The 11,097-nt window shown below is 41.8% G+C and overlaps 1 protein-coding gene across 1 annotated transcript; it reads right to left on the bottom strand.

Annotated features, from left to right (window-relative positions):
- Positions 1-10,301: 10,301 nt before the first annotated feature.
- Positions 10,302-10,725, bottom strand: LOC130016993 (cytochrome c oxidase subunit NDUFA4). Its single transcript, XM_056107723.1, has one exon. The coding sequence runs from the start codon at positions 10,694-10,696 to the stop codon at positions 10,448-10,450; it is 249 nt and encodes an 82-aa protein (XP_055963698.1). The 5' UTR covers positions 10,697-10,725; the 3' UTR covers positions 10,302-10,447.
- Positions 10,726-11,097: the final 372 nt, after the last annotated feature.

The raw sequence follows: 11,097 nt of genomic DNA on the forward strand, positions 1-11,097 counted from the left end.
CCAGTAAAAGAGGTAATCTGTAGAAAATCTGCTGTGAAGGTATACTCCCCTGGAAATCTCTAGGGGGCATGGGGAAGGAATGTGATAACCTCTGTGTGAATGGTCTCTGCAAAAGAGGCACCCCTTCTTTGCCTGTTTTGTGTCACCCTCCACTAGGAGGAAGCCCACTAGTGAGAAAGACTCTGGGAAACTAAGGCAGGCCAATTTCCAGGCATAAGATCCTTTTCCCCACCCAGGTCTAACTAGAAGATAGAGGTCAATTGAAATGTTAATGAAGACAGTTCAAAAAAAAAAGGGGGGGGGGTAAAAGGCCAAAGTAAAGGCCAATTTACAAGGGCTTAGAATCCCCTTGGAGAGGCCAAAGTGACAGACCTGGAAAAAAAGTTTTGCCAAGGAACCATCCTTTTTTTTTTTTTTATAGATTATTGCTTGCAATTAGAAAAACATCCTAGGAGCCTCCAACTAGGTAGTTTAGATAAAGAGTATCTTGTTGACCTCTGTAACACCTTGTTGCCTGAGTATAGTGGGGAAAGATAGCCAGTAAATGGCAGTTTGCATTACCAGATTATTTTAGAGTCAGATCTTTGCAGGTAAACTAAAGAAATAGGAGTATCAAAGCAGAGGAGGCAGGAAAATGCAACATCTTATGATTAACTGTTTGACATCAGAAACAAAGAAGTGTGTCACTAAGGAGCCAATCCCCATGTCTGATAAGAATCTCCCTGCCTCAGAATTAGCCTTGGCTAAAAAACGGTAACATCTTTGTCATAGTTTATTTTGCCGGCTTATATCAACAAAAGCGCTTTCCTGACCCATTTTTAACAAGCAGGAGACTGGCTGGTCAGGCTGGGAAATGGGGAGCAGTGTTTCTCCGCCCTGGGGACTGTCCCTTCCTCTCTCAGACCATCAGTTTTTCCCTGTCATTTTTGAAGGGTCAGATTGATCAATCAATTGCAGATGTGTGCACATGTATGTTTGGTGTTTTAGTCAGTTCATTGTCTGTCTGTCTGTCTGTCTGTTTTGTCTGTCTGTCTGTCTATCTGTCTCTGTGAAACACTCGAGTGTTGGAACCAGGCTGAAATCAGAAGTAGAAATTTTAGAGAAGTTAGTGATATGCAACCCAGTGATTTAAGAAATGCAGTTGTTTTTGGAACCTGTTAGACAAGGGTTAGTCCTTATCAGAAGGTTGAGCCTATAGAGAAAGCAGAATTCTCAATCTAAATTTCTTGGTAGAATAACATTAATGATTATGTGATTAACAGTTGAAATCCTTTTGATCTTAAGAATCTTGTAGTATCTAGAAGAGCTATGGAACTAGAGCCTGAAGCTAAAGTGAAATAAGAGTTCAGAGAAAGCAAGACCTTATCTTACAAGCCTCAGCTAACTTTAATGAAAAACTAGGCCGCTTTTACAAACTACATAGGTACAAAAGACATTAAGTTTCCTTATTTTCCTAAACAGTGGCAATTTATAGGATAACAATTGGATTTGTCCATTCTCCCTTGACACAAGGAGCTAAGGTTTATCAGGCTACACCCATCACAGTGCTCCAGAGTTACTTCCATTCCTTTGTTTTTCGTAATCACTTCTATATCTATATGCTCTCCTCCCCAACCAGCTAATCAGCTTTCCCCCTAGTCAGAATCTGTTAATTTGTAAGATCAGATCCTTCTAGGACACTGAACTTGTGTTGTAAATTGCGAGTCATCTGCTAAGTGAGAATCTGTCCTAGAAGAATGTTCTGACTAGTTTGGATGAGGCTAAACATTTTTTCCTTTCAAACAGCCTTAAGTAATAATCTCAGTATACTCCAAGAGGCAGCTTCCCTTATCTCACAGAAACCTTGCTGTTAGAGGCAGCTTCTCTTATCTCACAGAGCAGATCTCAGGTGCTAGCCAGGCCTGATCTTTGGGGTGTAGATGCCAGACTCCAAGCGATGTTGCCTCACCCCACCGATTCCGCCGTGAGCCTGTCTCCGCCTTCACCATCACCACCCTGTTCATCCTTGGCCTTGTGGGCGCCGGCACAGGCATCGCTGCCCTGGCTTCTCAGCACTGTGGTCTAGCCACACTTCGTGCTGCCGTGGATGCCGATTTAGAGTGCCTTGAACAATCCATCTCTCACCTCGAGGATTCTCTGACATCTCTTTCGGAAGTTGCTCTTCAAAACCGCAGAGGACTGGACTTGCATTTTATGAAAGAGGGGGGGATTGTGTGCTGCCTTGGGGGAAGAATGTTGCTTTTATGTTAACCACAGTGTAGTGATTAAAAACTCCATGCGAGAATTAAGGGAAGGTTTAGAGCGAGTCTTCTAGCTCTGGGTGGGCCCTGCATTTTTAACTGAATTACCGCTTTTGTTAGACAGCAAATACACTTCGACCTTTTTGCTTAATTGTTGCTTCTAATATGGTGTTATAAGACCGCCCTGGACAGTGGTCAAAAACTACTATCCTGGCTGTGAGAAGTTGTGTTTCTTATCCTTATGCTGTGTTATTAGGGTCTTCAAAAAATTTAGCTATAACCTCCTTTGGTAATAATTCCTATCATGTGTCTTGCATTGATTGCATCTTAACTAATTGTGTTTCTCCGGAACAAAGGAATAATGCAACAGTCCTGTTATTGGTATGGAGGCCATCTTTTGTGATGTTACCAGTACATTTACCCAATATAACTTGGTATGATAATTCAGCTATGCAAGTTCTTGAAGAGTTAACAGCTTTAATTCGACCAAAAAGGTTTATTGCTGCATTGATTTTAGGAATTACAGCATTAATATCTATCATTACCACATTTGCGGTAGCCACAATAGCATTGGTCCAAGAAATTCATACAGCCCATTTTGTGAATAACCTAAACAAAAATGTTACGTTTGCTTTATCTGAACAAGTTATTATTGATAAGAAATTAGAAGCAAAATTAAATGTATTGGAAGAAGTAGTGTTAGCCCTTGGTCAGGACGTTAATAATTTAAAAAGAGTAATGGAAACCCGTTGTCACGAACAATTTAAAGCTATTTGCGTTACCCCTTTGCCATACAACACCTCTTTAGATTGGAATAAGGTTAAACATCATCGCATGGGTGTTTGGCAAGACCAATCCATTACACATGATCTTGAAGGAACACAAAGAGATATTGCAGCCATGAGTCAAGCGTATGATAAGACAACGGAATTAAGTGACCTGGCTACTAGCCTGACTGCTGGAATCAAAGCATTAAACCCATTAGATTGGATCCAATATGTTCTTATATTTGCCTTATTAGCAGCTGTAATAGGAGTTATTTTGTTCATATTTCCTTGTTGTTTTAGAGGCATGGCACAATCTCTCCAACGGGTTAAAGAATATCTGTATGCTGAGCGTCTAAAAAATAAAAAGGGAGGAATTGCCACGCCGTCAATGGTTTCGCCCGTGTAGCAACCTGCTAAGGTGACCTGGGCCTGGCCCAGGTCCCGCGGGAAAGGGAGGTTCGCGACCTTTGGGTCTATGCCTCCGGCGCCCCCTTTTTCTTATCCTGCTTTGTGTGCTTCTGTGGCACTTTGGTATGTGGCTCTTCTGCATCCCGGATGGAGTTTATAATGGTTGCCTGCCAATTTTACTTATAAGTTAGGTATTTAGAATTAATAAGTAGAAGCTTTGTAGTTATAGTTTGCTTTTAATCATTGTGAAATCTGTAGGAAACTAAGGAGATGTTAGGTTCGACAAAGATCAGGAGTCATAGTGAAACCAAACAATAACAGGAGCCAGAAAAACCGCCAAATATTGTGGCTGAAACAATTGGATCCTTAGCATACAGTACAGCCCTTAATTTCAAGCAAGGGTGCCTAACATAAAAGAAAACAATAAGCTACCGTATGAGAGAATGAGGGACATTGTGAAACCTCTATCCCCCCATACAAAAACTGGTCTAAGCACATACATCCTGGAGTTTATTAACAGAAAAACAAAGTGTTGCAAACCAATATATGGGAAAGTCCGAGACCCTTCCTGGATTGTGATGTGTGGTTAAGACCCTGTCAGATGAAAACAAAAGTTGCTGAAGAAAAACAATGATAGAGAACTCTGTAAACAGGGGAACCATGGTTAGACATTAAATCCTGTGTAATCACTGTAAAGAATTCATAGGTAAATGTTTTGTCCTAATTTGAAGCAGGAAGTGTATTAAGAAAGTGTTTTTGTCCCTCGATATTTTTTGGAATATGTCACCAATAAGGGACCACGATATGATGTAATGTCCGATTGTATTCTGGCCCTTTGTTCTATGATTTTGCCTTGACTGTATAAAAAAGGAACTCTGTGCTCAGTAAAATCGCAGCAGCACTCAACCTCACTTGTGTTGGTGTCTGTCTGTCATCGCCGAATCTCCTGCTTTCCTGTAAACCTTCTCCCACGTCCCTCAGCCTGGTGGTTCCCGACCGAGCCAGTCTGCGGCAACAGCTCCAGATCTTAGAAAAGAAACAACAGAAAGACCCCAAATTGGGCAGAAGGAAAAAGATCATAAAACTTAGACCAGAAATCAACGACATGGAAAACAAAGAAACAATCCGAAAGATCAATGAAACCAAGAGCTGGTTCTTCGAGAAAATAAATAAGATAGATAAGATAAATAAGATAGATAAACCACTAGCAATACTCACAAAGAAACAGAGAGAGATAACCCTAGAAATTGAATCAGAAAAAAGAATGGGGATAACACAACAGATAAAGGTAAAGGTAACAGCCCTCCCGTTGATCATCGATTTGCTCGAGCGGGCCCAGTAACGTCTCCCTTGGAGACTTTGTTGTTACTGTGTTTGGCATATAGAATACTCTCGGTAGCTTGCCGGGTTCTCCGAGAGAGGCGGAGGAATCGAACTCGGTCAGCCATGTTGGCTGACTGTAAGGCGAACGCCCTACAGAAACCAAAGAAATTCCAAAGATAATCAGAGACTACTTTGAAAGTCTGTATGCCACTAAACAAGAGATCCTAGAAGAAATGGATAAATTCCTGGATTCCTATCATCTCCCAAAGCTGAATCAAGAAGATATAGAGTACCTGAATAAACCTACTCACATCAAGGAAATTGAAACTGTAATCAAAAGTCTTCCCCAAAACAAAAGCCCAGGTCCAGATGGATTTACTAGCGAATTTTTCCAAACATTTAAAGAGGACCTATTGCCAGTTCTTCTCAAGCTTTTCCAGGAAATTGAAAAAACAGAAACTCTCCCAAACAGTTTCTATGAAGCCCATATATCTCTAATACCAAAAGGAAACAAAGACACCACAAGAAAAGAAAACTACAGGCCAATATCCCTGATGAACACGGATGCAAAGATTCTCAACAAAATACTAGTAAATAGAATTCAACAACTCATCAAAAAGATCATACATCATGACCAATGGGGATTCATCCCGGGGATGCAAGGATGTTTCAACATTCGGAAATAAATCAACATAATCCATCATATCAATAAAAGAAAAGACACAAATCATATGATCATATCAATGGATGTAGAGAAAGTATTTGAAAAGATCCAGCACCCACTTATGATGAAAACCCTTGCCAAAATGGGGATAGAGGGGACTTTCCTCAATATAGTTAAAGCCATCTACCACAAACCTACAGCAAATATAATCCTCAATGGGGAAAAACTGAGAGCCTTCCCCCTAAGATCAGGGATGAGACAAGGATTCCCACTCTCTCCACTACTGTTCAATATAGTACTGGAAGTACTTGCAATAGCGATTAGGCAAGAAAAAGATAGTAAGGGCATCCAGGCAGGGAAGGAAGAAATCAAATTCTCACTATTCGCAGATGATATGATACTATACTTAGAGAACCCTAAAACCTCTACCAAGAAACTCCTAGAAACAATAGACTTGTATAGTAAAGGGGCAGGCTATAAAATCAATACCCAAAAATCCTTGGCTTTCCTGTATGCAAATAGTAAAGAGAAGAAAGTGATATGAAGAAAACAATCCCATTCACAATTGTGCCCCAGAAAGTCAAGTACCTGGGGATCAGCTTAACTAAGGAAGTAAAGGACCTGTACAAAGAAAACTACAAAATGATACTTCAGGAAATAAAAGAGGACACAAGGAAATGGAAAAAATATCCCCTGCTCATGGATGGGGAGAATCAATATTGTCAAAATGGCAATACTTCCCATAGCACTGTACAAATTCAATGTGATCCCTATAAGGATACCCATGACATTCTTCAAAGAAATGGAGTAAACACTTTTGAAATTTATATGGAACAATAAGCCCCCATGAATAGCTAAAGCAATGATTGGGAAAACGAAAATGGGAGAAATCAACCTGCCTAACTTCAAGCTCTACTACAAAGCAGTAATTATTAAAACAGCATGGTACTGGAACAAAGGCAGAGCTGCATACCAATGGAACAGCGTTGAATATACTGACATCTCTTCCCAAGTATATGATCATCTAATCTTCGATAAGGGGGCAAGAGAAGTGAAGTGTAGCAGGGAAAGCCTCTTTAATAAATTGTGCTGGCAAAACTGGATGGCTACATGCATAAAAGTGGGCTCAGATCTCTGCCTAATGCCATGGACAAAAGTAAGATCAAAATGGATTTATGACCTCAACATCAGACCGGAATCCATAAAGTTTATTGAATACAAAGTTGGTAAAACCTTCCATGATTTGAAGCTAATGGTATCTTCAAAGATGTCACGCCAGTGGCTAAGCTAGTGAAAACAGAGATAGACAAATGCGACTATCTTAAACTAAGAAGCTTCTGCACCTCAAAAGAAACAGTGACCAAAAAGAAAAAAAAACAGTGACCAAAATACAAAGACAGTCTACAGAATGGGAAAGGATATTCGCCAAATACACATCCGACAAGGGGTTGATATCAAGGATATACAAGGTACTGGTTGAACTCCACAAGAAGAAATCATCCAACCCCATCAAAAAATGGGGCTAGGAAATGAACAGAAACTTTCTCAAAGAAGAAATCTGAATGACAAAAAGGCACATGAAAAAATGCTCTACATCACTAATCATCAGAGAGATGGAGATCAAAACAACAATTAGATATCATTTCAAACCACAGAGACTGGCCCACATCCACAAGAACAAAAGCAACTAGTGCTGGCACGGATGTGGTGAGAAAGGGACCCTCCTTCACTGCTGGTGGGAATGCTGACTGGTCCAACCCTTTTGGAAAACAGTATGGACGATTCTCAAAAAATTATAATATGATCTCCCATTTGACCCAGCAATACCACTTCTGAGAATATATCCCAGAGAGGCAAAAAAGTATAGTCCAAGTGACACTTGCAATTGTTTGTTCATTGCAGCACTCTTTACAATAGCCAGAATCTGGAAAAAACCTGAGTGCCCGAGAACAGACGACTGGTTAAAGAAACTTTGGTACATTTACACAATGGTGTACTATGTAGCTGTTACAAAAGATGAAGTCATGAAATTTACATACAAGTGGTACTACATGGAAAGTATCATGTTAAGCGAAATGAGTCAGAAAAAGCGGGATAGACACAGATTTCATTCATCTGGGGAACATAAATCAACAAAATGGGAGACTAACACCCAAGTTTCACGAATCACGAATCACAACCATCCTGTTATTCGTCGATTGCCTCGAGCAGGCCCCAGTAACGTCTCCTTCATCCTAGCCCTGAGATTTTTAAGAAAGTGCTATATTCAAGGCTCTTTAGGAGAATGAGACTCACCATTGTTACTGGTATTTGGCATATTTGGTACACCACGGGGAGTTTGACAGACTCTGCCTTATGGGCAGGTTACATTCGGTAGCCTACCAGTTTGTCCAAGTTTAGTACCAGGAATTTTGCTCCATGGCTTGGAGGCCAGCCACAGGTTCTAGGGGAAAAGGAAGCTCAGATAGAGAAGAGAGCACCAAATAAAGGGTATTGTGAGGATCCTTCCAGGTTGGAAGAAGCATGCTGAAAGTAGACTATAGACCAAACATGATTGCCACTCAATGCCTCTCTTGCAAAACACAGGACTCAAAAGAAGAGAGAGAGAACAAGGAGGAATGCCCTGCCACAGAGGCAGGGTGGGATGGAGGGATGGGGTGTGGGAGGGAAGCTGGGACCCGTGGTGGTGGAGGATGGGCACTGGTGGAGGGATGGATACTTGATCATTGTATAACCGAAACCCAAGCACAAAAATTTGTAAGTCTATAACTGTACCTCATGGTGATTCAGTAATAAAAAATTTTTTTAAAAAAACAGAAAAAAAACAGATTTATAGCTTCAATTTCAATAATAAATTTAAACTGTAAAGGCATATTTCTTATTAGAATCACGTTATCAGCCAAGATAATGTAGAGCAATAGCACAGGAGATTGGGTGTTTGCCTTCCATGTGGCCCACCCAGGTTTTGCTGGGGATCTCAGTAGCCGGCCTGAGACCCTGGCTAAATCCCCTGCCCTTAGAAATAGGAGCTAGCTCTGTTCACAAGGCCCTAGGGCCGTGTGCCACACTCCATCCAGAAAGCTCCTCTGGTTGAGAGGATAACGGGGTTTAGGACGCACCCTTAAGCATCTTTCAGTGTCAACACATCCAGCCCTGAAGATGGGCTAAGTCAATCATCAATTAACATTTGTACTGTGCCTATGCTGTTCTGTGTGCACTGCCCTCGAAAATGTGTGTATAAATATCCCTGTGTGAGAGAGCTAATAAATGGAGAGCTGCTTGACCTTCAGCTTTCCCCTTCTCTGTGCAGTTCTTTCTCGGTGGTGGCGGGGATCTATAGGCATGGGAGGCCAGGGCAGAGGCTTCTCCCCATCCCATTCCCTCTCCTATAGAGAGAAAGTCTGGCGGCTTGGGGGATCATACTCCAGTTTGTCAGGGTCAACTGGCCAGGACCCCGACAGTGTTCAATTTCTCTGTCTCTCTCGGAGAGCCCGGCAAGCTACTGAGAGTATTCCGCCTGCACGTCAGAGCCTGGCAAGCTACCCGTGGCACGTTTGATATGCCAAAAACAGTAACAATAACAGGCCTCATTCCCCTGACCCTGAAAGAGCCTCCAATATGTTGGGAAAGACGAGTAAGGAGAGGTTGCTACAATCTCAGGGCAGGAACAAATAAGACATTACTGGTGTCCACTCGAGTAAATCGATGAACAATGGGATAACAGTGTTACAGTGATACAGTGCTGGTTTTATATTTCTTTTATTGTTTTAGTGAATCACTAGTAATGATCCAGGATGACTTACTATACATTTGTAAGAAATGAAAAACACATAAAATGAGTCTAGAAGTAGGAAAAAAGTGATATGTCTTCACTACTGTGCTGAAAATAGAGTAGAGCATGTTAATAAAATCTTTAGCTAAAATAAGATTTCATCAGATTAAGAAGATTTCCAGTGGGTTTAGGTGAAGTTGCTTTAGGAACTGTTCCCATCATCGTGCATCTCCCTTTCACTCCAGATCCTCCCTGAGCTCTGGAGTCCAGCCTCCCTGGAAACTGCTGGTTCGGGTGGAACATGGGGACACAGCACAGGTGATGTGAGGATTCTGGGTCCTGAGCCTGCAGCTGTGCTGGGACAGGACACCCGGGACAGAGATACAGCGAGTCGTGTGCTTTGTACAATTGTCTAAGTGTTACACCCCATTTTGAGGAGACTGCAATAATACTGAATTGGCAAAGAGAACTTAAGCCACATACTGGGCACTGTTGGGCCAAACAAAGATGAAAAGTTTGTCCCCAAGATTCAAGGGCCCCACGTGTGTCCACTCTTTATCTACGTTTATCTCTAATTCCTTACTAGTCTCTGGACCTCTCGAGCAACCACCTGGACAGTCTGCCTGATAAGGTCAGAGAAAGTTGCCTCCAGCGTCCCCGGAGTTGTGTAAAAGAAATTTTTTTCTCCCATTTGATCATGTGAGTGAAAACATATCTTGGACCCCACACATCTGAGCAGGATGTGAGGCAGTTGTTTCTTTTACTTTTTTTTTTTTAAAGAAAACGCAAGAGTTTGTCTTGTTTGCTCTTAAATACATTTTGGGATGTAGTTTTGAAGTATAAATCTGACAGGAGCCTTGGGGTCCTTGGTGGAGGTTAGAGGCCCTGCCCCACAGTGCAGTGATGGGAAGACAAGTAACACTTCTTGTCCATGTCTCCTATTTCTCACTGAGCTCAAGAGAACTCTGGGGCCACATTAGATCTATCATGGATGTGAGGGGGAGACTCACCCACCTCCAATCTTCACACTGCCTGACTTATTTGTGATTTTGTATTTATTTCAGTCCAATTTTGTTAATTTGTGGGGTACATTTTTCACCTTTTACTCTTTTTTTATGTTTCATATATTTATTAATCATTGTAATCCCCAACATAATACATCAACATGTTTACATGCATTTAGAGGGGAAGTATTTCCTAGTTCAGTGAAAAATTGTGCGATGGCTTCTGGAAGACCTTCATTTTAAGCAGCTTTACAAGTGAAACATTTTGTTTAGAAGTCTGGACCTTCTTTCTTCAGTTTGCTGTAATCAACATTCACTGCAAAAAACTTGTATTGATCATTTGGACCCAGTTTGTTCCAGGGCTCTGGGTTATTCTTTCTGTCCCAACTGACATCAGGATTGAACAAGGCCAGGCGGGTGACATACAGCGCTGCGCCGGTACCTCCAGCTCCAATAAAGACGAAGAGGGGAATCAAGCTCGGATGCTTCTTAGCCTGGCTGAAAATCATGCGCAGCATGGTTGCAGCAGAGGCCTCAAACCGAGGAGGAGGAGGAGAAGGGCAAAAGCGCAAGGCCTGGGTTAAGTACGACCTGCCCACCTTTTACTCTTAATGCTGAATTATTTTTTAAATCATATTTTAGACCATATTTTCTGGCTTCTTGGATTTACCTCAACCCGTGCACTGCATAGAAATAAGAGGTACAATATGGGACACAGACTGTGTCTAGGTTCTATTTATCTGAGGGGTGGTTTGGGCCAAATCTGGCAGTGATCAGGGCTTCTGTACTTGTACCCTTGTCGTTGTGTGAGTTTGAGCATTAAGACAAGGCTCTCTGCCCAATAGATTGTGTGCTGAGGGTCTCCGTGAGCTGTTTCTATGCTCCTGACAGGGTCAGGATTCCTCGGTGATGACCCCAG

The sequence above is a fragment of the Sorex fumeus genome, unplaced genomic scaffold (genome assembly GCF_029834395.1).
Source record: "Sorex fumeus unplaced genomic scaffold, SorFum_2.1 ptg000170l, whole genome shotgun sequence".
Classification (NCBI taxonomy): domain Eukaryota; kingdom Metazoa; phylum Chordata; class Mammalia; order Eulipotyphla; family Soricidae; genus Sorex; species Sorex fumeus.

Coding starts and splice junctions, on each gene's coding strand:
- LOC130016993 (XM_056107723.1), bottom strand. CDS start 10,696: ATGCTGCGCATGATTTTCAGCCAGGCTAAGAAGCATCCGAGCTTGATT.